We start from the raw sequence: 24,148 nt of genomic DNA on the forward strand, positions 1-24,148 counted from the left end.
ACAAGGAGGTGAATAAAGCAAGACAGGCTCAGGCATTTCAGAGTGCCTAGAATATCTCATGTGCTCTCTAGATTTGCAGAGCGTTGGCTGTATGTTTGCAAACTAATCAACAAACTGACTACGTGCCTTTCCGTGTTCTCATGGCGTTCCACGCACCGTCGCTGAACCGGCGCTGCCGCGGGTCCCACGGGGCGTTCCCAGCGTGCGCTGGGCTCCGCCGGGCTCCCTCGTCTCCGAACCCCTGCGTGCCGCGCAGACGCTCGATGCCGAGGCAGCGGTGCTGTGCGGCAGCCCCGGGCGGCCCAGCGAGCGGCTCTGCCCCATGCCGCGGCACAACCGGCGCGGACTGCACGAACAAGCAATCCCAAAATGTGGAGCGATCGTAACTTGGAGCTACTCTAGACCAGCTGCCTGCTGCAGAACCTGGGGCGGCTCAGCTCCTGTCTTCAGCCCACGGGACCGCCCTGCCGACGCACAACTAGCTCATGGCTTCGCGCCTTCCCCCGCCCCCTGACCTCTGACACTCTGACTCCATTTCAACCCCCTCTCTGTAGCCGGTCCTGCTGCAGCGACCGAAGCCGCTGCCGTCCCCAGGGGGTGCGCAACATCCCGAACCACACGGTGGCACCTCCTGCTGCAGCGACCTCTGGGGAGGGATGAAACGCCGTGCTTGGCTGACTCCCGAGAATGAGCAGCTGCACGCACTCCGCGCTGGAAACACTTCAGTGTGTGCTGAAGGATGCCATGCAGCAGCTCTCCGCTATCTGTGGATGCGTGGGCTGCAGCCGCGGGGCCCATCTCGAGCGCGGGCGGCCCGGCTCCCCTGCTCCTCGCAGGAACGCGCGGCCCGGCCCGGCCGCCATGAGGTGAGCGGGCCGGCGAGCCGAGCGCCCGGCCTGCCCTCCGCCGCGAAATGGCGGCCCGGCCGCGCCTCACGCCCGCCGCGCCTGCCCCGGCGCCGGGCCCGCTGGAGCGGAACACCCGGCCCAGCGACCCCCGGGAGCGAGGGCCCGGCTGCGGGGAACGGAAGGACAAAGCGGGGCGCAACGCGACCCCCGAGCGGCACCGCCCGCCATGGCGCCTGCGCCCGGGCCCGCCCTCCGCCGCGGCGTGGGCGGCACGGGGCGGGACCGCGGCCGCTATAAAGGGCCACGCGGGAGACACCTCGGCCTCTTGCTCCGGCGTGGCGAGGTAGGTGCGGGAGTTCGGCTGGTGCGGAAGGTGGCTGGGAGCGTGGGGGGCTGGGCTTTACCTCTCTGCCCGTTCCTGGTGAACCTCCCCGCCTGAGCGGCCGCTGCCAGCACGGGCTCCCCTGCTCGGCCTCGGGGCCGCGTCCCCGGCCGCGCTTCTCCGGGCTCCTGCGCTGTTCTCCCGGTGAGCGGCCGCCCTTCCCGGGCAGGTCTCACACGAGCTCCCGGGCCCGGCTGGGGGGAGGCGGGAGCGCGGCCGTGGGGCGCCCGGGGCTCGCTGGTGGACGCGATGACAGTTTTTTCCCCGTCAGAGCGACGCTGCTGGCTGCCGCAGCTGAAGCCGGATGGTGTCCGGCAGCGCGGCCCGGCGCTCGCTCTCGCTCGCGTTCGGCAGGTCTGTCAGCGCCGCCATGCGGGCGCCGGCCCGGCCCGACCCGGCGGGAACGGTACGTGCTTAAAGTAACCGAGCTTGTCGCTGCTTTAGAAATACATGTGCATTTTTTCTTTTTCGAAAGGTTTGTTGAATTGCTGCTGCAGTGCCTTGTCGGGTTGGTGTCCCTGGGGGCTGTAGGTCTGACCGCTAGCCTGGGTGCTGTGCAGCCGGTACCTGAGGGGGCGTGTGGTACCTCCTGCCTTAACGCTGAGGAGGTGGAAGCCTTGGTAGCCCTGGAAAAACAAAATCAATCAAACAAAACAACTTCCGTCTCCTCGTATTATTCTGTCTGGCTTCGCTGTGCCCCGTTCATAGGCGTTTCCCCTGCCCCCTGTGCCGCTGGCTGTGCCGGCCGGGCGGCCCGTTGTGGGGAGGGCCTGCCCTCCCTCGGAGCCCGTGGGCCCGGGGCGGTGGGAGCGTGGCACGGCTCCGCGCGTGCGCGGCCTCGGAACTGGGACGCGCTGGTGTAAGTGATGACTGAGTTTTTTCCCCATCAGAGCGACAGTGTTGATTTCTTGCTGTTCAAGCCAGATCATGTCTGATGCACCAGCGGGCAAGTGCTGCTGTGTCCTGCACCCTGGCAGGGCCTGGTGCTGACTGTTCCCTTCGGTTTTTCTCATAGGGTGCTGCAAAAGCAGACGAAATGTTTGGCCTCTGGGAGACCTGGTGGGATGGCTGTAGCTGACAGACAACTTATGTGATAAGGGTGGTTAATGGTTTACTCCACCATGCCTGAACCTCTAGCAAGTAAGAATGGTAAGTCCTTAAAATAACTGTTCATCACTGGTTTAAATTAAATTTCAAAAAAAGTGGGGAGACACAAAACACTTTTCTGTGATGGCATTGCTTCCAAGAGTATTTGTTGTTGGAGACTTGACTCGACTGGAGATTTGAGCATTAGCCTCGATATTGTGAAGGTAAAAACATGGAGGCTTTCGTCATGCAGAAGCGTTGCAACAAGGCCCTTTGTGCCTCTTGTTGCTCCTGTTCCAGCATGTCCCAGGTGGCTGGTGTGGCAAGTGAACAGGAACCAGCAGGGTAAGGAGTCTGCAAGCTGTGCCAGTGCGGGCTGAGCTGGAGCAGGATGGTGCTTTACAGCTCTGTCCTGCTCGTTTAGGGACACCCTGCATGGAGACACGTGGGTGATAGTTGCTCAGAGCAGCTGCTCCAGGGAGGGATGGGAGCCATGCTGGCTGCAGCGTGTTCCTTTGGAAGATTTGGTTCAGTCTTGTCTGCCCTGCCCCTTGCTGGCCGACTTGAGGAAGTGTAGGGGATTGAGATCCTAGAGCGTTCAGCGGTGGCTGCGTGTGCGTGGCTTTGCTGCTTCCTCTGCTGTCGCTTCCCTTGGTCCCTGGGATCTGCGGGGCGGTGGGAGCGTGGCGCGGGTGCGCGGCCTCGGAACTGGGACGCGCTGGTGTAAGTGATGACTGAGTTTTTTCCCCATCAGAGCGACAGTGTTGATTTCTTGCTGTTCAAGCCAGATCATGTCTGATGCACCAGCGGGCAAGTGCTGCTGTGTCCTGCACCCTGGCAGGGCCTGGTGCTGACTGTTCCCTTCGGTTTTACTTGTAGGGTTCTGCGAAGGCAGAGGAGGTGTTTGGCCTTGGGAGACGTGACGGGATGGCTCTGACCGGTTGTGTGATGAGGGCAGTTTCCTGGTTTGCTCCACAATATTTGCCCCTCTGGCAAGGAGGAATGGTAAGTCTTGATCCAGCTATGTTCACTGGGTTAAATTAAACAAAAAATAAGAGGGGAGTAGGAGGGAAGAATCAAACTCCTTTCTGCAAGGCAGTTGCTTCTGCAGTGCTTTAAAAGGTGACTGTCCTGGGAGATGTGACAGGTGAATAGGTTTGAGCATTGAATCAGGGACCCTTTCAGGTGTTGGACCTGCATATCAACACCTGTTGAAGTACTTCAGCTTGCATTTACCATCTTTCCTGCAGGGAAACACCTTGTCAGTTGTTACGGACATGGAGACTTTTCAAATGCAATTGATTGCCTTTTAGTGTTCAGCTGAAGAGCATCTGTCCTGATGGTTTCAGACGTTTTTCCCCAGCAGACTGGCAATGCCAATGCAAACTTGTGTTTTAGCCAGACTGATTCCACAGATGCGCAATACTCCAGTTCCTTATGTGGCTGTATACTGAGAGTACCTGTCCTTGCACCGCAGTGGCAGGGAAACCACATTGCTGCTGCCGCTTTGAGGGTGTTTGCACATAGACTAACACTGTATAACACTGTCTGACATGAGTGAAAGACTTGAGGATCAAAAGTGAAGGAATTTTTGCTTTCAAAAGATCTCAAGTAAATGGCAGAGCGCTCTGATGGGTTTCCATGTAATAAACATAGCTTTTTTGTCTCAGCATCAAAATGGGGTGCTGCTCACACAGTCAGGGAGCTTTTGTTCTTGGTTTTATTTGTCTTGTGGTGGGTTTGTTTCGGTTTTGTGTTGTGGGTTCCCCCACCCGTTACCCCTCTGAATGGGAGTGTCTCAGTGCCTTGGAGAAGTGCCGATCAAAGCTTCCGGCAGTGTGTCTGTTTGCAAGAGAGGGATTGGTGTTCTTTTTCTTTGTTTTTCTACAAAAGATTAACAATGTGCCATCTTCTGAGAACTTGGCTGTTTGATTTTTCACTAGAGCTCTAGAAAATGTGTTTAACAAAACTTCATTGGATAAACAGCTATTGTCACTGGCGCTCTTCAGTTACAGCCGTGTGTTGCTGTTCGGGTGCCTGTTGTGCAGCTCTCGTATCGCCAAGGAGGCTGAAGTCTCCTCGGTAGCCTGTATTGATGAAGAGCATCAGTGTGACCTTTCTGTATGGCACTCCTGCCTTCAAAAGGAATACGAGTTGTCCCTGTCAGATGGTGGAGCTGACGGGTGTGTTGCCCTGGCACTCACTGCTCAGTCAGCACGCCCAGGTTTTTCTCAGGTACTGCTCTAGAAGCTCCCACATGCAGTTGTAAGGGCACGTCCGATTTGGAGTGCCTGGCAGTGAAGAAGCTTTTGCTGTTTGCAGAGCAACCCTTGCTGTTTGAAAGGTCTTTTGGGGGATGATTTGAAAGCTGTGTATTTGCTATTTGCAGTAGGGTGGACTGACAAAATGTTGGCTGTTTTCTTGACAGGTTGAGATTTGTCAGAAGTTGTCCTGGGACCTGCTGTGATTTCAGTGCACTAGCAGAAAGCTGTCTTCTGCTAATGACGTCCCTCTCCATGCTGCTACCTGTGATCCCTTGTGCAAGCTACAGCATTTACATCACCCTGCAACAGCTCTGGTCTCAGCTAGCAGGAGTGATGAACTGGTGTCCTGCCAACTTAGAGATGGAGAGGGTGTTATATTTTACTTTCCCATGGTATGAGGATTGTAATGGATTCTGGAACTTGCTGCATGTTTAATGTAATTGAATGCTGTCATCTGTAAGGGCTGTGTCCACTGCCTGGCAGCTAATGTTATCTTCTCACAGCCTTAAAAGTAAGGCAGCCTCTCATTAGAGACCAGTTGTTCAGTATGGGAGGATGACCTTATGTATAAGGGGAAGGAGGTTCTGTACTTTAATAAAATCTTGAATACTGGATGAATTCAGCTGGTGACTGAAATTCTCTTTACGTGTGCTTAACAGCCAATTTCTGGATCTTGTGCTGGTCTTTGGGAGTTGGATGGCAACGGTGTTTCTGTGTAGTGATTGTTTACATGGGGCTGCCTGCTGCCTCAAGCTGGGGGAAATGGGTGTGATCCCACAGCCATACAGCTTCACATGCCCTGATCTGAAATACTTTGAGACGTGTGGCTACTGCTGTGCTGCAGCAGGTGTCACCAGGACACAGTTCTCTGCAGGTAACAGCTGGGTGCTGAGTGTCAACAACAGGTCTGTCTTCTGGACCGGAGGGAGAGGTGTACTCTGGACACGAGTTCTCCCTCAGCTTCTCCCTTGGATCCTGCATGGGGAGCAGCTGGTGTAGAACACGATTCAGCGGGGATTTTAGCTGGCCTGGTAAAGGTGTACATCAGCGTGTTCTCAGGAAAGTCACTGGCTTTGCACGTTCTTCCATATGTAGGTCTTGCAGAGCAGTGACAGCGGTCTAGGAAGGGAGGGAAGCTGATGCCAGCCTGAGGATTTGGACGTTTCCCTCGTGCAGTGTGTTCAGATAGCAGGAATGACTCTGCTTCTGGCTAGAGAGACTTAGTGACAGATGTTCATTCAGATCCTCCATCCTTCCCCTGGATGCTGTGTAGCAAACTTCCAGGTTTGCAGTGCAGGAGAATGAATACAAATGGTAAATACATGCTGAAGTATGGAGCCACTGAGCGAGAGGAAGCTAGAGGCTTTTCCAATACCTAATTTCCTAATAGCAGAGAGGCAGTGAAGAGCCCTAAGATGGATTGCAATTGACTCAGTAGCAGTAAAAAAATTCATCTGCCAGAGTGCCTGTGGTGTGTGATGTCTGCGCACGCTGGAGGGGCTGGGGCGGTGGGTGTCCTGCAGGGAGGGAGAAGGCATTCTCCATCTGCCGTGGCCATCACCCTGGCAGTCAGGAGCCGTGTCTGCGTGATGCGCAGACAAACAGGCTGTGGCAGATGTCGGATGCGGGTCCGGTCTGGTAGCACTTGTACACCCTGCTGGCAATGCAAATGAAGTAAATAGCCCCTTAAGATCAAGCTGATGTGAAGAAGTACGATATGTATTAATCTGCAAGTGTCGCAGCAGGTTCTAACTCAAACCCTGGGCTTAATGAATGAAGTAGCTGTTCCCCACGTGCTGCTATTGGGAAGTCACACAGCAGGTATGCGCATTAGGGATGGGCTTCAAAACCAGTCCCCCTGCAGCCTCGTTACCTTCCTAAAGGAGCAGGGCCACCTGGCAGCTGTTAAAGGCTCCTGTGTTGCTGGTTCTGGGCCTGTGAAAGCTTCTGATGGGTTATATGTGCCAAACACCAGCTGAGAGGCCAGTGCCTGAGAGCAGCTGGGGGCACGTGTGGGGCTGCGGTGAGCTGGCTGAACAAGTGACAGTTCAGCCTGAAGTAGCTGAGGGGCAGAAGGGAGGCATGGATAACAGCCTGAGGAAATAGTTAAGCAATTGTTTCCTGCGGCATTTGAAGTATTGCTTTGTTATTTTTGCTGCCTAATAGCAACAGCCTAATTAATACTCTAATGAATTTGAAGTTATTTACAGCAGCTGCAAGTTCAGAGGTTATTTCTGCTACTTGAAAGCATAAATAACGGTTTCAGTGATTATGGGAGGGGATCTGGTATCTGAGCTGATAGTGGGAGCTGTTGAGGACAGACATAGCTGGAACATGGTCTTAGTGTTTTATTACCTCCAGGAAAAGTTGTTCAGGTCAGGATTCAAGCACTGCTGTTAGTGCACAAACAACTGAAAATAACTGATCTGCAGCAGGCAGCCCTTGGGTGGTCTCCGGTCTCTGCTCGTTAGATGGAGGAACTGAACTGCACTGAACTGAGCCTGGAGATCTCTGGCCTGGCAGCTGCAGAGGGTGCTGTGTGCATACATTGCCCAAAGCTTCGTAAGGGCCGGATGGGGTTTCTGCACCAGATCCATTTGTTCGGGTGGTTTGGTGTGCGTACAGCCAGGATGCTTTCACTTTGTCCTCATTGCAGTGTGGTCTAATAAATAAACCAACCTCTAGACCAGTGGTCATTAGATTATCTATAAGAACAAGAAGTATGATGGAGATGAACCCTAACAGTAATATGCAAGTAAATCTGAACTAGTCAGGGGCTGTTATTTAGAGGGGTAGATGTAGAGGAGGTCTTCTGTACTGGTGCGCTTTTTCTTCACAGCTTTCATCCGCTGGAGTTTCTCACAGACAGCTGGGCGCCGTAGGGATGGCTTCATTTTACATCTGCCTCTGTTATTTCTGGAACTAGTTTGTGTCTAGGGAGCGTCCCCTGGTACTCGTCCACACCTCCTCCAAGTTCCCACACACCAGCTCAAAAACGTGAGCATGGCCGCCTCAACAAGAGCGTCTGGGCAGAGTTTCAGGAAAATGAGGATATGCAGTAGGCCCAGCTGTTAAACACCGGCCGGGGATCATGTTCTTCAGTACCATAACTTCTTTTTTTCTCCTGTTAACATGGGATATTCTACCTTCTGCTGCTTCTCAAAACACCTTTGATAATGGAGATCAGGCTGAACTTGCTTGTGGCCAGCTATGGGCTCTCAGCAACGCGGTATGTTACAAACTCAGGTAATATTCCTGTGCGTAACCATAAGCTATTCAAAAATGTGAGCTGCAACGGACTTGCTAGTACAACCGTGTTACAGCCAAGTAATGAAGTAAGCCTCCCAGTTAATGAGAACCCATCAAACTGTTGTCTTTACCAACCATGAGGTAAGATCCCACTTGTGAAAAATCTCTTAATATAGCTTTCTGATAAAAGATGGGGGTGGCGGTCAGGATTAATGGTAAATGTAAAGCACTTTGTAGCTCCTCCTCAGAGCTGTGCTTGGCGTTCCCTGGCCCGGTGCTCGCCTGACTGCTGCAGGCACTGGTCGGTCCCTGTGTCCTGCTGGTGTGTGGAATGGGGGTGTGAAGGCAGGGGGGTGTTCTGCACAAAGGCTTACAGCTGCTCCTCTGCACAGGGAGCTCCCTGTTAGCACTCAGGGGCGGCAAAGGACAATCACAGCGTGTCCAGAGCTCGTGTTCTGCTGCGCAGGGCAAGGAGGACGAAGGCAGAATTGTCAGTTCCATTAGTCACAGCAGGAGCAGCCAATGCTGTGTGTATTCCTGTGACTTTGTAAAGCTGAAATCTGGAGTCACTCACTAGGCTGGCATGTTTAAGCAGATGTTTACTTTTCTCAAACAGCTCTGTTTCTTGGTGAACGTTTGAGGGGAAAATAGCATATTTTATTTTGCTGTCTGATGTTGCTTTTAATAGACATGTTTTCATACACAGTGAGAGGTTTAACGTTTATATTCCCAAAGTCAGAGGCATCTTTTTGACTGCGTGGTGATTATTATATTCCTTTTATACCCTTCTGTTTGTGGCTGCACTAGTATGTGAAATGGCAACAGTCCATTTACTCATTGCTGCCTCTACTCTTTGCGTTGTTTCCTCTGCCTCCATCTCCGCTCAGTGGTAGATGAGGTTATCTAACACATCAGCTTTGTTGACAGGCCAGATGTCATCATGGACCGCAATGAAGCAAAACTTCATGTTGTGATTACTCTGGGAAGCTCCAGATTTCAGGGAGCTCAGGCAGTAAGGGGCAGACTCTTTTTCAGCAGGTTCTCCTACAGCATCCAGTGTTTTTGAACAGATGTTCTGCAGCTATAGACTCTTCTGTCCTTGTTGCCAGACCTGTTGCAGTGGTGGGATGGTGCCCGGTGTCTTGGTCCAGCCCAAGTTTCTTGGCACATTCCCAGCAGCGATTTTGCCTGTTGTCAAGGGCCAGCTAACCTGAAGAAGGACTCGAGAGAGGCAGGACCTGTGAGGTGAGTGAGGAACTGGGTGTTAGCAACGCAACTGTGGCAGAGAAATCAACAGAGGAGCTGCTGAGATGAGACAGTCTGGGGCGGTGGCACCTGTCCCTGCGTCCAGCCGCCAGCCAGGGCGGCTCTTCAGCCTGCAGGAGACATGAGTCAAGGGACAACTCAATGGAGATCTATACAATCCTCAGTGGCCTTGAGACAGTAAATGAGAATTGATTGTTCCATGTCTCTCCCAATACAAGAACTAGGGATTCAAATTAAATTAGCTGATAGTATGTTCAAAACAACTTTGTACAGTGTGTAGCACAGTGTGCTGCTATGAGACTCCGGCTGCTGCAAGTTTACATGGGCTTAAAACGAGATTGGAGAGAATCTGTGTAAGACATGGACGGATGCATAGGCACCACTATTAGGAGATCCTGGAGGTGAAACTACCGAAGTGTGAGAACATTCTGGGGAAATACTATACATTCAACCTATCTTATATTCTCTCCTGGGCATGCTGCTGTTAGCCACTGTTGAAGATGGATACTGGGGGACATAGGTCTTTGTTTTGATCCAGTGCAGCTTTTCTAGTGGATGAATAAGCATTTAGCTGCTTAGCAGCAGCAGTTTGGGCTCAAATCCCAGTCCCTGCTCTCTGGTGTGGTCAGGTCAGCTCTGAGAAGGGGTAAGAAAGGAAAGGACGTCTGTGACCTGTCATAGGAAGGAGCTGTGTGCGCTGAGCTCATTTGTTGAGAGCCGGGCTGGCAGAACGGGGACAGCAGCATCCTCGGGGCCTGGGAGGGGACGGAGGGCTGAGACGCTTCAGATTTCCTGCTGCCAGGGCATGGGGAAGGGAGTTAATGAAGTGAATGAGTGAAACACACTCGAATGAAACAAACAATAAAACCTCAGGTGGATGGCTTCAATAGAATAGCCAGGCAGGGTAAATCCTTAGAGACAGCCAGGTGTTTCTAAGGATTTGTTCGCTGCTTTTCCTGAGTGGGAGGCTTTTTTCCTATCTGCCGCACAGCGGGAAGGATCTGGGACAGGAAAACAATCAGCAAATTACAGAGTCAGAGGTGCCGTGAGCATAAAACCACAGCAGCGGCTTTGGCCTTGCCGTCAGGCCAGCTCGCCCGTTCTGCCTCGTCGCTCAGGCACAAGCACCGTGGGAGGGAGGGTTAGCTGAGAGTGGCGCGGGGCGGTTTGGGTTCACAGCGGTGCTCCTGTCCTCTCCAATGCGTTGTCTCCGGTTCGGGCAGGCAGGGCCTGAGAGCAAATGCTGCCAGAGCAGCAGCCCCAGAGGAGCAAGAGGGAATCTATGGCCTGTGTCTGACTATAAACACTGTTAAAAATGAAACAGCCTGTTTCAGAGCGTGCTGAAGCATCATTTAATGAAGGTGGATATCCCCAGACATACGATGGGATAGGAAAAAAAGGGTTGGAAGGTTTTTACATAATGGCAAGTGGGAGCTCAACTTCCAAAGGCTGGAGGAGTGATGAGAGCTGGGATCCGGTTTTGATTTGTACAAGTGCTGCCTGTGCTTAGAGCAAAGTCCCTGGTTATCAGCCGTCCCAAGAAGTCTCTGCCTCTTGCTGGATGTCCTGGGTCTGGAGTTTTGCTGTTGGAACAGTTCGCTGTAGGAAGCTCGATCATTTGTCCCAGCTTTTCTTTGAAGAAAACGTTTCTGAGGGTTTCTCTGCTTCCCTGCTGATATTTAAAAGCTGAGAAAGAAGTTGCTGTGTGCAACTGGAACTCCTCCTGGGCTCCTCCGTGCCCAGCGGGACACAGCCTGGGCAGGACCACGTGTGCTAAACTGCTCACCAGCAAAGCCTGGAGGAGTGTGTCCTTGCACGCTCTGGGCACGAGACAGGAAAGGCAGGAGAACACAGGACAGACTGCTGCCGAAATTCATTTTCAAGTTGGTACCTGTTCCCAGCAGCAGAATTGTAAGGGAAATACTGATCTTTGCCTTCTCTTGGCCAAGCATTGTTACCATTGCTGTTTGTGTCGCGTTCTGGAAAGCTTGTGTGAACTCATGGTGCTTCTTGCTGAAATACAATGAACAAGGCGAGCATCCTTTGTGACAGCCTCGAAGGGTCTGAAGGAGCTGGCAGCCGGGCTCCTGCGGCCTCTGTGCATCCCTAGAGATCAGCTCCAAGAAATCAGATCACTTGGTTGGCTGCTTTCCTCCTGTGCTTTTACAGACCTGGTTGTGACCATGGAATGTAAAATCAGACACTCCTGCCAGAAATGTTCTTTATTTTTGTCCTGCACACCGATGGCTCTGTGAGTTTCCTTATTGCAGAAAGCACAGGAATCCGGGTCCTGCACAGGGGACACAAAGTGCAAGGGGCTCTATAAAGTCAGAACAAAGAAAATTGTGCTGTCCTAACGCATTTGCAATGATAGATGAATTAGCAGGTCATAGATGGCTAGAGGCAAAGGGCAAACACTTTGGAATAGGGTAAATCCTTTTTAAAAGCCCGGTAAATCCTATACAGGCTGCTTCTGTGTGTGTGTGAAGTTATGGCAAAATAAAATTCAAGGGGTAGGCTGGTGTTGGACAGCGTTCCCCATGGCACAGATGGGTGGATCAGCCTGTGCTCCGAGCAGGGACACTGATTAACTATCCAGAGTGAAAGTGAGAGTAAGCTTCCCTTTGTCCCTTGAAGGGACTTTCCATCTGTGACATCCTCCCACCCCTCGAGTTAATGGAGGGGTCAGGAGGGCCTCTGGGAACTGGGTCAGTGGCAGCTCCAGCACAGTGCTGCTTAATTAAGCAAAGGAAAATGAGCGAGGGAGCAAGAACGCAGCGTGGCCAGCCAGGGAAGCGGCTGGGTTTGAACCAGCAGATAAAGCCGCGTTTCCGCCTGCCCTGGTGAGCCGCCTTTTGGTGTTCCCATAGGGTGGAATACACGATCTCCCCTGCCGAGGACAGCCCTGCAAACTGTTCTGCTGCTCAGCCTCTCCTTGTAAGATGGACCAGCCACATTTCCTTTCTGTAAAGCACACCTGCTTGTCTCAAATATTCCGTATAGGGCCAGAAGTCCCACTTCTAGACTTGGCAGTTGTCTTGCAAGAAATCTGTTTCTGGGCTGATGTGGTCCAGCATGGCTTGGTCCATGTTTTTCTTGGCTGCTTTAACAATATCATCTTTGGAGCCTTTCAGGGGAAAAAAAACCCCACAAGCCCTAAAAAATCCCTTAGGATTATGTCAAACTAGAACATGGGAGAACAACTGCTTTCAGACTGGCCATGGGAGATGAGCAACAGAGTTTGCTCCCAAGAGCTTTAGGTGGGGGTGGCTTGAATATAAACCCTACTGAGACGTCTGGACCAAAGTCCAGCTTTCCTAACAGCACAGGGTCGGTCAAAATTGCAGTCTTTATGTGGATGCATTGCTTTCTAAAACTGACTTTCAGTCAGTTTTCTGTGTCTCGGAATAAGTCTCATAATGAATGTGTTCCTCCTACCCCAACGATGGTTGGCAGGAGGACTTGGAGCACGGCAGCATCTGTGCTGGAAACAAACACCTGGGAAGCGTCCTCCGTTACCGCCCCTCAGTTGCGCAAGAGTCGCACGGGCCTCTGGTTTGCTTGACTAATGAGCTGAGTAATGCAATCGCCTTTGGAATGTTCTTCCTGTTCTAGATCAAGAATGAGACACACATTGATTAAGTGACTTTCCCGTGGTGGTGACAGTGAGTGACTCATTGGCAGAGGCTGGAATTAACACCTGGTATCGTTACATTTCTGCTTCCTAGACCCCATGGCCTCCCAGTGCTCTTTGCTTTCCTCCCCTGGCCTTTTTGCCTCTTGTCTGCTGCAGGGTTTGTTACTTGTGACAGTATCTGACCACTGCCAAGAAAACGAGACCTCTGTCTTTTGCTACAGATATCTGGGGATCTACAAAGAAGCTGAAGTTCCTATTTCTTCTCTTTCTGGAAGGTGTTACCGTGCTGTGCCGGAGCCGGTGCGGTGCCAGCTCTGCTCTGCTCTGCTCCCGCGCCTCCCGCCTCGCACACGATGGTGTCGGCCTGTCCTCTCACATCATCTTCTGGTTTTCTAGAAGCATCTTTGCTGCAGTCTCCCTGAAGCAGGAATGCTCTGCCCATACCCACTGTTAGTACAATGGCATAATCGGTCGCAAAAAATCGGTGTGTGGGTTTTATAAATCCTGATTTGGTATTCAGCGAGGTATAACATCTGTTGTGATCAATATTTGAGAGTGAGTCTGTTTGATAAAAAGTTACAGTAAAGCCTTTAGCTTCCTACTGAATAGCTCAATAATTCACAGGAGCAGCTCTAATCACTTTAAGCATTTGGAAGTCAGAAAATTCAGAGTAATTCTGTCGAGAGGCAGTACAGCCAGCTGGATCGCGCTCCTCACAAGCTGCTGTAGTGGGAATGAAGTACTTGTAGGATTTTAATGGTTCCTGAGGTATGCTGGGGTCAAATCTGGCAAAACCCCGGTCTCTTTTACCACTTGTTTTTGATGATAATCTTTATGCTAATTTGGCTGGCAAGTGCTAGCAGTCAGTGCAGTTTAGTTTTAAAAGTCTGCAGAAATACAGCTATCGGATGCACGGGATTCGTGAGGTGCCGCGAAAGTGAAGGCAAACCCCCCGTTACGATAGGGTCAGGAGAACAGGGTGTTTGCGTAAAGAACAGCCTGCGGTCAGTGCGCTGTGCGGGGCGGGAGCGGGGTCCCGCCGGCCGCCCCGGGGCTCACCCCGCCGGCTGCGGCTCCGCCCGGCCCTCCCCGTTCAGCGGCGGGGCCCGGGGAGGCGGGCCGGCTCCTTCCCCTTATCGCCCGCTCCCGGCGCCGTGCAGCCGGGCCGGGCTGCGGGGAGCGCAGCGGGACGGGCGCCATGGCGGGCTGGGCCGCCGTGCTGGCGCTGCTGGCGCTGCCGGTGCTGCCCGCCGGGCCCCGCCGCGCTGCCGCCGGCTGTGCCGCCCGCGGGCTGTGCTGCCCGGGCCGCGACCCGGCGTGTCTGAGCCACGGCCGGCGGCCCGACGGCTCCCGCGGGCCCTGCTACTGCGACCAGGCGTGTGCCCGCACCCTCGACTGCTGCCACGACTACGCCGAGACCTGCCCAGGTGAGTGGCTGGCGGGGCCGCGGCCGCTCCCGGGGCCGCCTTGTCCCGGCTGCCTCCCGAGCCGAGCCGCACCTGCCTGCCCTCGGGGCTCCGGCTGCCCGGCGGTCTGGCTGCCTGACGGCGCCGCCGGGCTCTGCTTTGCGCGAAAGGCGAGAGGGTGCAGGCGGGGCTGCGGGTGGCCGGAGGAGGGATGCTGCACACCTTTGGCTGCACACCCGGCTGGTGCGGAGGTCTCCTGGGCCGCCCCGGGACAGGTGGCGTCAGGATGCTGCGTGTTTGTACAAGGCGGAAATGTGAAATAGGATGTTTCCTGACTGAGAATCCCTCAATCCCTTTGTCTCTTGTGGATTGAATTACTGTGGACGAGATCAAATCTGTTGCTCACGTTAATCTGCACATCTGTACAAAAGGCATCGAGAGCTGCAGCGTGTGACTGCAGCTCCGGCTTTTGATCTGGCGGGAGCCTCCACCGCGGTGCTGGTGCTGCCGAGTGCGGGGTGCCCAGGCAGCGCTGCCTTCCCGGGAGCACAGCGCACTCCGTCCATAAATGCGTTCTGCCAAAACGCAGAGGTGAGTTAAGGAGATAAGTCATTTTAGTGAGTGGTGCAATTCCCTTCCCTCGAACAGCAACCTCAAGGAGCCTTATCCTCTGAAATAATGCTTTTTTTTTGTTTTTTTTTTTAGCCTGTATAGCTGCGCCTTAGCAGAGTTTTGCTCTAGGCAGATGGGCAGACCTTCCTGTCATTTAATTGCCTTTTTTCTTTCAAGAGAGAGCTGGAAAATGGGTGGGAAATAAATGCATTCCGAAGTGATTTAAACAAGCGTGTGTCTGTGAATGAGGACAGGCTGGAGACCAACAACTCCTGAGCACAGCAGAGAGCAGCAGGCATCAAAGTGCCATCCACAGGATCCCACAGACCTGCCTCCCGTAAACCACCCACCCGGTCTGCAGGGGGTGCAGCCTGGCTGTCTGAGTGTTGGGGTGTCAGGGCAAGGTGTTGGTGCTGGGTGCCGCAGCGCCTTTGGTGTCTGACCACGGTTGTGCTGTTGGGTGCTCCTCAGTACTACTGCCCCAGAATCCTGCTCATCTGGGACGACTGGGATAGACAGGAAACCCTCGTGTCTGTTCTTCATAGTACAGAAGAATAATAAGAGACGTGTTTGCGGGCTCTTGTTAGGCAGGGTGAGGGGTGGCAGGGGCAGTCGCTGCTCCCCGTCCGAGCCGGGCACCTTGCAGCGGTACCGCTGTCACCGCAGCTGTCCCAGCGCGGGGCACTGACCGCGTCCTGCTTGCCGAGGTCTGCTGAGAAAGCTGGTTTTCTGCAGGATGAGAGATTTCTGTGTTATTGCTTGTGATTCATTTGTGCTGGATGTAAGGGACCCGTTTCTACTTTGACTTGCATTGCCTTTGTCACTTGGCCTTTTTTTTCAGCAGTTTTCTTTCTCCCGCTACTAAAGAGGTAATTTATCAAACTGACTCGTAAAGCAAAATATTAAGGCAAAGGCATTAATATCTGATGCTAAACGAAACTGAAAAGAGCAGAAGATTCCAAATAAATGAGATGCACAAAAGGATTATAACGTTGGGTAGCCTGCAACCCAACGCACAGTCTTTTTTTTTGTGGTGCACTGCTGCAAATATGAAATATCTCAATTACTTAGGTAATTGATTTACTTCCTAATCTTTGAATAGGTTTAAAATGCTGTTTGTGGTGACTTCAGACGAAGAAGAAAAGCAATAGCTTTTGAAAGCTCTTCCTAAAGTTTCTAAAGATGGGCAGTTTCAAAGGAAATTAATGCAGTAATTATGGGTTATCTGTATTGCATGGGAAAATAAATTGAGGTATCAAGCTCGAGCTGCTCAGGATTCACATTTAAGTTTAGCAGCTTAACCCCCAATCACATCAGTGGGACTCAGGCTTTCGCATGCCTTTGTAAATCAGAATGCGAGTATCTGCTACTGCAAGATACTGAGCATAGTGGCTCTTAGTGGATTTGAACAGCTCGTTTGCACGTTTAAATCAAGCGGTAGATTACTAGGGGGGCTGAATTCAGAGCACTGAGGAATTCCTGGTGTCTGAGCTCAGAGTCATGAGTCAGATTTCTCCACCTGTGTGTAGTTTGCCTCTTGCGGACTCGCAGGGGCTTTGGTGGGAGCCAGCGCAGTGGGAACCGTGTGAGAGCAGGAAGGGATGCTCAGTGGTGAGAAGATTTTTGAAGCGTTACTTAGTGCAGGTTCTCTAGATTTAAAGTAGCGAGTCACATCCACAAAACATTTTGGGATTGGTTCCAACACGTATGGTGGGTCTGTGGATTCCCTGACGTGGTGGTGCAGCTGAAGGGAGGTCGCAGCGGTGCAGCTGAAGGGAGGTCGCAGCGGTGCAGCTGAAGGGAAGTCGCAGCAGTGCAGCTGAAGGGAGGTTGCAGCGGTGCAGCTGAAGGGAGGTCGCAGCGGTGCAGCTGAAGGGAAGTTGCAGCGGTGCAGCTGAAGGGAGGTCGCAGCGGTGCAGCTGAAGGGAGGTCGCAGCGGGAAGGTGTGAAATAAGGAAGGTTGTACTGTACTGTGTCAGAAGGTGTCTTTTCTGGAAAAGGCGCCTCACTTTTGTCTTTTCGGTAAGCCTCCACACTGCCCTTTGTTGCTCTTCCAGCTGTGCCCTGCGTGGTGTCGCAGTGGAGCGTCTGGAGCGGCTGCGCGGAGCCTTGCAGGACAGCGTACCGTGTTCGCAGGAGGCGCGTCCTGCGGGAGCCCAGGAACGGCGGGGCGGCCTGTCCGGCGCTGGAGCAGAGGGCCGGCTGCGTGCGGTACCCCAGCGCGCCCGCGGCGGAGTGCGCACCGGCCCTGGGTGAGTGCCTGTTGTGGTCTCACTTATGCCAGTGTAAATCTCAAGTTGGTAGATTTATGCCTGTTTAAAACTGCTGTAAGTGGGTGTTGAGCACACTTTTATTTTCCCTTTTTTTTAATATATGTATGTATATATATTTTTACGAATCATCTGCAAAAAGTCATGAAGGAGCAATATCCATCAAAAGCGAGGTATGGCTTCTGTGCACTGGAGCAGGGCACGGGCACAGGAGACCTCCGTCTGGTTTCTGCGGGAAAAGCCTGATTTGGGTTTGCTCAGACCTGCTGGGAGTCCTTATTAAGTGGGTACTGCCTCTCTCTCTGTCTTCTGGGTGTCCCTGGAAAGTGGGCTCACTCTGCTCACAGATTCTGTTTTAGTGAAATGGCTGATGGTCACCAGTAATAGGAAAATACAAAGTCAGAAGTTTTTCATCTCCTGCTGCAGATAAAACTGTATGACGTTAAAGGCCTGTCTTTACGGTTTTGCAGATGTAAACAGCCTGAGTACAGTATTGCCACTTACACTATGTACTCTTTCTCTTTGGTATACGCAGTCCCAGCATTAATAACGACAGGAGGGTTTGGAAAAGCAAGGAGAAAAAGAGCTGCAGCTGATGGCGATGAAAGAACAGGGTGAGTTGGAGGCTTGGTCTGCCTTTGGTGTCTGTCTGGCTGCAGTTTGGGTCCGGCTGTTCGCTGATCGGAGCCAACACCTCCCAGCAGACGGGCGGCCCTTCACTGGGCAGGGTGCTGCTCTCCCCTCGGCGCAGCGGATCCGCGCTGCGGTGGGACACTGCGGCTCTGCCTTGGGGTAGGGCAGTACAAGACTGAAATTCAGCTCTGCATTCGTGGCATTGCTGCTCCTTAAGGCTGTGTGACCAAAAAGCCAACCACCATTCCCTTCAGCTCTTCCCAATGTGATTCTGGTGCAGTTTCCACTTTTTTACATAGATGGTGTAAATTCTCTTGCTGCAGTCCCTGGTGGTTTCCCTGTTTCTGTTGAGAGCTGCTGTTCCTGTAATGCTGTGCGGAATTGCCCAGAGCTGCTCTTGCAGCATTAGGTACCCATACACTTGTTGATTTATTTCCCCACGTGCTGTTGTGTGTATAAGTATTTCCATAGGGCATGGCTGCATCCATCCCCTCACTCAAGTTTCTGAAGGAAGGAGCGTCTGTTCACTCTGAGCCTCCCCTGAACGGCTCATTAGTTGAGCCTTCTCCCTGCGAAATTCAAAACCGTGAGCACAGCTCCGTTGCACACGTATCTATCCTTGCTAGTGCCCTCCGATGAGACAAGGAAGCAAACTGCTTGCATGGTCCGTGAGCTGCTTGAAGGTGTTTGGAAACCCCCATGACTGATACACAACCAGTCTGGACTAGAACCCGGTTCTCTGTGTTTGTAGGTGATTACCGAACTTCCTTGGTTTTCCCCTCCAAACAAGACCAGTTCTTTGGGGCTTTCCTCTCAGGTTTGGTTAAAAGCCGAAGTGCGGAGGACAGGAGTGCTGTGTCAATCCGGTGGTTCTCCCACCATGTGACAACCCCATTTAGGAGGGAGGTTGTCACCAGGAAAACCTTTACAGACCGAATTTTGGCTCCTGTTGCAAGTTTAGCTGCAAAACCTAAGTAACTGAGAGCAGGTGTTGGAGAAAGTGTGGTTCAGAAAAGGATTACCAGACCAGGAAGCAGAAGACCTGTCTGTTGGTTGTTTTTTCGGCTTTAGTCAAAATGCTTGACCAATCTGTGTCTCTATTTGAAAAACAGATGCCAGTAATAACTGCTCTTATTTGATATGTGAGTTGAAAACACCAGCAGAGTAGCTTTATTTCCCATTTAACCTTGTCAAAACCCAGGTATGCCGCATGTTCTGGTTTTTACGACCTTGAACGCGTGTGTGGGATTTGTGGATCTTGTCTCCACCAGCGACGCGTGTTGCCCCGGTTCAGCCTGGCCGTTGCGGTCCCGCGCGGGCTCTGGCCGCTTGCCGAGCTGACCTGCTCGGCTCTTTGGTTGCAGGTACTGTGTGGAGTTCCAGCTCGCGGCCATCGCGCCGGGCTGCCTGCGCAGCCACCGCTCGCACACCCGCTGGATGCTGTACCTCCGGGAGGGCCACACCGCCTGCGTGGAGTGCCAGCACCCGGCTTTGGACTCCACGCGTCTGCACTGTCACGGGGACGGCAGTGGAAGCAAAAAGTAAGAGGTTTTGCTTATGTTTCTGTGTTGAGTTTTTCATTCTTCTCCCTTGATCTGCTGCTGCCAGTTTCACAGCGCACTACACACAGCTCTCTGTACATACATTCATTAGTCTTTGTTGCGTGCCATGAGTTTCTTGCAGAGATGAAATGATCTGGTGAAGCTCGGGTATTAAACCAGCAGCAGAGCCAGGACTGAAGCGTGGGAGTCCTCGCACCCAGTCCGCTAAATCTCACTGGCTTTGAAGTGGCACAGGTTTTTTGTGGTAAAGACACTCCAGCCATGCTTCTAAGGTTGACATCCTGACAGGTGTCAAGTAAAACCAAACCTGTTTCTGATTTTTAAGCACTGGGGATTTTGTCTGTACAAGTGACCCTTCTGGTGGGTGACATCTGGCTTAGGGACTTGGGGCGTGCGCTGGCACCTGAGGCTGGATAGAAGTGCTGTTAGATCTTTGCACTTTCAGCATCCTTTTCTTGGAAAGCTGAAGCAGCTTTGGGGTGACTGATGGGGACCAGCCAGGTTGTACGAGCTGGGCAGAGTCCAGCGAAGATGAAGGGAATGGCTGGAAGCTGCAGAACTCGTCCGCAGCAGAGCCAGCAGCAGGGTCCTGGCTCACAGGGCTCTGACGTGGTCTCTGAGGAGCAGTTTCTGCATTGCTTTTGCCCGCATACTTGTAACCCCGTTGTTAGTTTGTTGAAGGCATCCTATGAAACTGCCAGATCATTGCCTGGCAATGCTGGGCAGGGGTATTTTTATATTTTCTATAAATGTTGAAATAAGCATGTTCATCTGAATTAGCAACTCTGAACTAAGACCATCAGGCCTCCAGCACACAATGTGTTGCACTACCAGAACTACAAATGATGGCATTTTGAGTCAGGGTTTGTCTCAGGCTTTTAGTAAGAGGAGGTCACGTTAGAGCCTTGTCCTTCCCTGCCTCAGCTTCTTGTGCACAAAGGTTCCAAAAGCCTTTTTTCCTTCTATATCTAAATCTTAACTGGTGTAGCCAGGAGTAGCTTTTACCTGCATTCCACATGTAAATGGTTATAAAAGCTTACAATAATGTTATTTTACTGAAACCCTGGAGCCAGACAGTAACATCAGAGTAAGTGAAATAAAAATATATTCAGGAATTCATTTCCTCATTTGGCTGCAGAAAGGGGGACATTTTCATTCACCCCATCTGGTGAACAGCGCTGTGTGTGGAATGGGAGCACAAAGAAAATGGGACTATGTCCCTTAGCAATGATGATCTGATCATCAGGGTTGGCATCTCAAAGGCTGGAGAGGGGCAGCCGTAATGGATTTGGGGTCAATGGTGAATTCAGTTTTGAATTTTTGCTTGCGTAGCTCTGCCGGTTGCCCCGCCAGGGGGGTGTGGGCACTTTGTGGGTGACCTCGGCGCGGTGGTGATGCCATGGACCTGTGGTCCTGCCGGCCCGTGTCCCTGGGGCGCTGGCTGTGCATCCTCAGCACCCGCAGCACCCGCAGCACCCGCAGCACCCGCAGCACCGGCAGCTGCTGCCGTGCCGCCCACGCCGAGCCTGCGCTGCGCTTCTCACCCTGTCAGTTCAGCAGCTTGTGCCAGTGTTTAGCTCCCCGAGATATTGTTCCAAGAGTGACTCTCAGGAAGGAAAACATCTGACAGAGTTTAAAATAAACTCAGCAATGCTGGTATATTTTGATGAGTTTTTCCTAATTATCTTCTTGTGTCTAAGTGGAGTCTGGCTTATAAATGCTTCAAGTTAAAGAGAGATGCTTGTTAATCTGTGCCTTCCACCTGTCTCCCACTCTGTAGAAGATGCGAGTTCATTTTAACCCCTTTTATGCAGGCTCAGGGGGCAGAGGGAGGGAGAGGATGGATGGACTTGGTTTATAGCAAAGTCAGCCTTGCCCACCAGCAGGATGAGAGCAAGCAAGTTTATCTTTTGTATTTAAGGAGCAAAGCCTTTCAAAGGTACGGCTGCAGCCCAGAGTTCTGAAGGGAGTGGGGCTGCTCTGTGCACAGCCTGCGTTACCTGAGATCCTGATCCTCCCTTGCAGATTCTGGTATTTCGAAATGACCTCAAGCCAAAAGAAAAATACAGTGAGCCTGTTCCAACCATGTGTGAAGCATAAACCCTGCTCTGGAGCATGACATCTCATTAAAGCGAGGGCAGGGCTACCTTTGTGGAGCTGGAGCAATGATTCCAGTTTCCACAGAACTATAAAACAAGCAGAAGTTAAGGGTCGGTTGGGCTGTTCTGTGGGCAGCTCTCTACACAGGGCAAGAGCTGGTCCAGGCTGGTATTTGTGCTTCTCCAAAGGTCAGGGCTGGGATGCACTGATGTGGAGAATTCCCTTAAACCGCTCCATGTTAAGTCTGGAAAGGGGCACAGTGCTGTAGCACAGTTTCAGTGCCTGTGGCTGTTAGGCCAGCATTGCTTGTGGATCTGCTCGCTTGTTCAAATGGGATATCTCTCTGTTCAGTTCTGGTCAATGGATGGACTGCCTGAGACAAACATGGGGTTTTTTTGGTCTTCTGCTTAACAGACCCATGAGCACCCCCCCAGGGGAGCATGATGTTCTGAACAAAAGTGGAGAAAGAGGTGTTTTGCTCACTTTGCAACTGTCAGGTGTTTCAGTACAGGAGTCCGGTATGCCTGGGTGCTGTGTGAGCCATCGCATGCAGTGACGGGCACCTTGAGGGGGTGTTTCTGTCAGTCCTTTCGGACTTAACACCTACAGTGTGTGCTGCTCTGGCTTCTTCCAGTCCCATGTTCCTGTGAGGGCTGATTGTGGCTTTACTTCACACTATTAGAATCCTATGGGGGTCACTGTGGTTGCTTTTTCTTTACAGCAGTAGAAAGGCAGAATTGGGCTCGTGGAGTGAAAATCAATATTAGCAAACTAAATGGTATTTACTGGGTGATTTAAGCCCTCATTGTACAAGCGGCTGCCCTGCAGCACATTGACTTTCTCTCTCTTCCGACTGTTTCAGGGATCAGCTGTTGCACTGGCAGGCGGTCGGGAACCCTCAATGCCAGGGGACCTGGAGGAGAATCCGCCAGCTGGACACTTGCTCCTGTCCTTCCGTTCACAGCTTCTTGTTCATCTGACTCCGACAGTCCCAGCCGGCGGGTGCCGCGGTGGCTCGTGTGGCACCGACGTGTGGCAGCGGCAGGAACCACAGCCGGAACAATGACTGAACAATGACAATGCTGTCTGTGCTGGGGCATCCCGAGCCCTCTCTGTCCCAGTGTATTCCTTGATTTCCAAAGAAATTAGACCGGCTGTGACGTGCCGATGTCTTTCTGCCCGTCCGTCCCTCAGAAACGCCCTTCTGACCTGGTCACTTCTGCAAATCCCCCCTTTCTTGAGAGGAATGAGAATTCACCAAATAAGAAATCGGACAAAAAAGGCCACATGAACCCAGGTTTAATTACTATTTTTTGTAAAGTCTGAATGAAAAATCAACAATGCAAAATAAACTAAGTGCCTTCTTTCCATGGCAATGGCACTTCTTTGTGGATACTTCCTGCTTGTGCTTATATATCCCTTCCTTTTGTTTTCACCTTCCCTGGTCTCATCATTTCCTATTGATCCTCAGTCTTACAGAGGGTCGATCTTGTGCTGCTGAGATAATGGCGAAACTTAGAGATGAGTCTGTTCAAACCTGTGAGAGTGGGAGGTACCAGCCATAAATGGGCCCTTGGACTTCAGGTTACAAGTTGCATTTCCGAGTTGCCCCAAAATGCAGTGCAGTCCTGGGGCTCTACATAGGCAGACATGGCAGCGGTAGCGGCAGGGCTAGCGGTAGCCTTGTGTTTTCCACTGGAAAAGATTTGAAATATTTTCTTTCTATTCTGCTGATTTACATTCATACTTCTCTATAAATGATGATAAAGGAGACTGGAGACACTCTCCCAGCGCTGATCTGTTTGATGGATCCGTGCGCTGCCATCTCTTCAGTGCCTGAACCTGCCTCGTTTGTTCCAGCCCATCGTGTCGCTGACTCTTGTGCCCCAGCAGGTGAGACTGGAGGAAAAGTCACCGCTGTCCTGTTCCAGAACTACTCAGGATTTACAGGTCTAAACCAGCACCATGACCTGCCGCTACGCAGAAGGGGACGTGGTATTTCTTTTAACATACCCATATTTCTGAATCTGTTCAAACAAACTTACAGAAAGGGCTTGTTCTTTGGGGCAGAGCGCCGCACTGCTGGGCACCCACGCGGTTACATGTGTCAGACCCAGGTGAGTGGCTGGGGCTGGTTCCAAAAGAGAGTTTTAACGCTCAGTTTGCCTCTAGAGGGGAGTTTTGCCTCTAGAGTAGGAGACTGCTCTAGAGTAGGAGACTCCAGCCTCAGTGTCTCAGAAGGAGTGAGCCTTAAGAGCGTGCTTTTGACAGAACTTTGTCCTATTCTGGCAGAAACTGCAGGAGACTCTGGCCAGTTTCAATATAAATTTGATGTGTAGGAAGTCTGGATGCAGGAAGGAGGGGGATGTAGAGGTGGTGAATGTTTCCATACCTCCTAAGTGAAGTGTCTTTATCTTTGATTTTGGAATTTTTTTCACAATTGAAACAATCTGAGTCAAACAAAATATTCAATGCCCCCCTCTTTGTTTTCAAGTTTCAGGGAAAAAAATGGAGAAAAAGCTCTAATTTTGAATTGACCAAAATGAGTTATGTAGCGATAGTATTCTCTTGTGGGACCTGCTTGTGAGACAGCAGTGATACTGAATTAGGAAGCACAAAACAGGCTGTTCCTGTGGCAAACAACTTGTTGGTCGGGGTATTTGCAGCTGCCTCAGCCCTGAGAGCTGATAACACGAGGTCCTAATGGGAGATGGTGGCACAGTGGGACCTGGAGCCCTTTGTTCCTGTCACCGCAGACTGGGGATGCAGAATATGGAAGAATCAGCCCGAGGGACCCTCACAGCAGCTGCATTTCTCCACTTGACAAAGCAAG

At 51.9% G+C, this 24,148-nt stretch overlaps 1 protein-coding gene and 2 non-coding genes across 10 annotated transcripts; all 3 read left to right on the top strand.

Annotated features, from left to right (window-relative positions):
• Window positions 1-274: 274 nt before the first annotated feature.
• Window positions 275-22,710, top strand: LOC102094474 (somatomedin-B and thrombospondin type-1 domain-containing protein). Of its 8 annotated transcripts, none has more exons than XM_065031792.1 (7): window positions 275-1,191; window positions 2,246-2,379; window positions 3,196-3,321; window positions 4,745-7,826; window positions 16,808-17,002; window positions 19,018-19,194; window positions 22,178-22,710. In XM_065031792.1, the coding sequence occupies exons 4-7, from the start codon at window positions 7,672-7,674 to the stop codon at window positions 22,293-22,295; spliced, it is 645 nt and encodes a 214-aa protein (XP_064887864.1). In that variant the 5' UTR covers window positions 275-1,191; window positions 2,246-2,379; window positions 3,196-3,321; window positions 4,745-7,671; the 3' UTR covers window positions 22,296-22,710. The 8 variants fall into 8 exon arrangements, 5 of the variants coding, with proteins under 5 accessions (XP_064887864.1, XP_064887863.1, XP_064887865.1 ...); XM_065031791.1 differs by lacking the exon at window positions 275-1,191 and adding an exon at window positions 1,198-1,636; XM_065031793.1 differs by lacking the exon at window positions 275-1,191 and adding an exon at window positions 17,556-17,634 and having other exon boundaries at window positions 1,643-2,379.
• On the top strand, window positions 2,084-2,174 carry LOC135575607 (small nucleolar SNORD12/SNORD106). The gene has a single exon (XR_010466682.1). It is a non-coding gene; the product is annotated as a small nucleolar SNORD12/SNORD106 (small nucleolar RNA).
• Window positions 3,034-3,124, top strand: LOC135575608 (small nucleolar SNORD12/SNORD106). The gene has a single exon (XR_010466683.1). It is a non-coding gene; the product is annotated as a small nucleolar SNORD12/SNORD106 (small nucleolar RNA).
• Window positions 22,711-24,148: the final 1,438 nt, after the last annotated feature.

Source organism: Columba livia, chromosome 16, assembly GCF_036013475.1.
Source record: "Columba livia isolate bColLiv1 breed racing homer chromosome 16, bColLiv1.pat.W.v2, whole genome shotgun sequence".
Classification (NCBI taxonomy): domain Eukaryota; kingdom Metazoa; phylum Chordata; class Aves; order Columbiformes; family Columbidae; genus Columba; species Columba livia.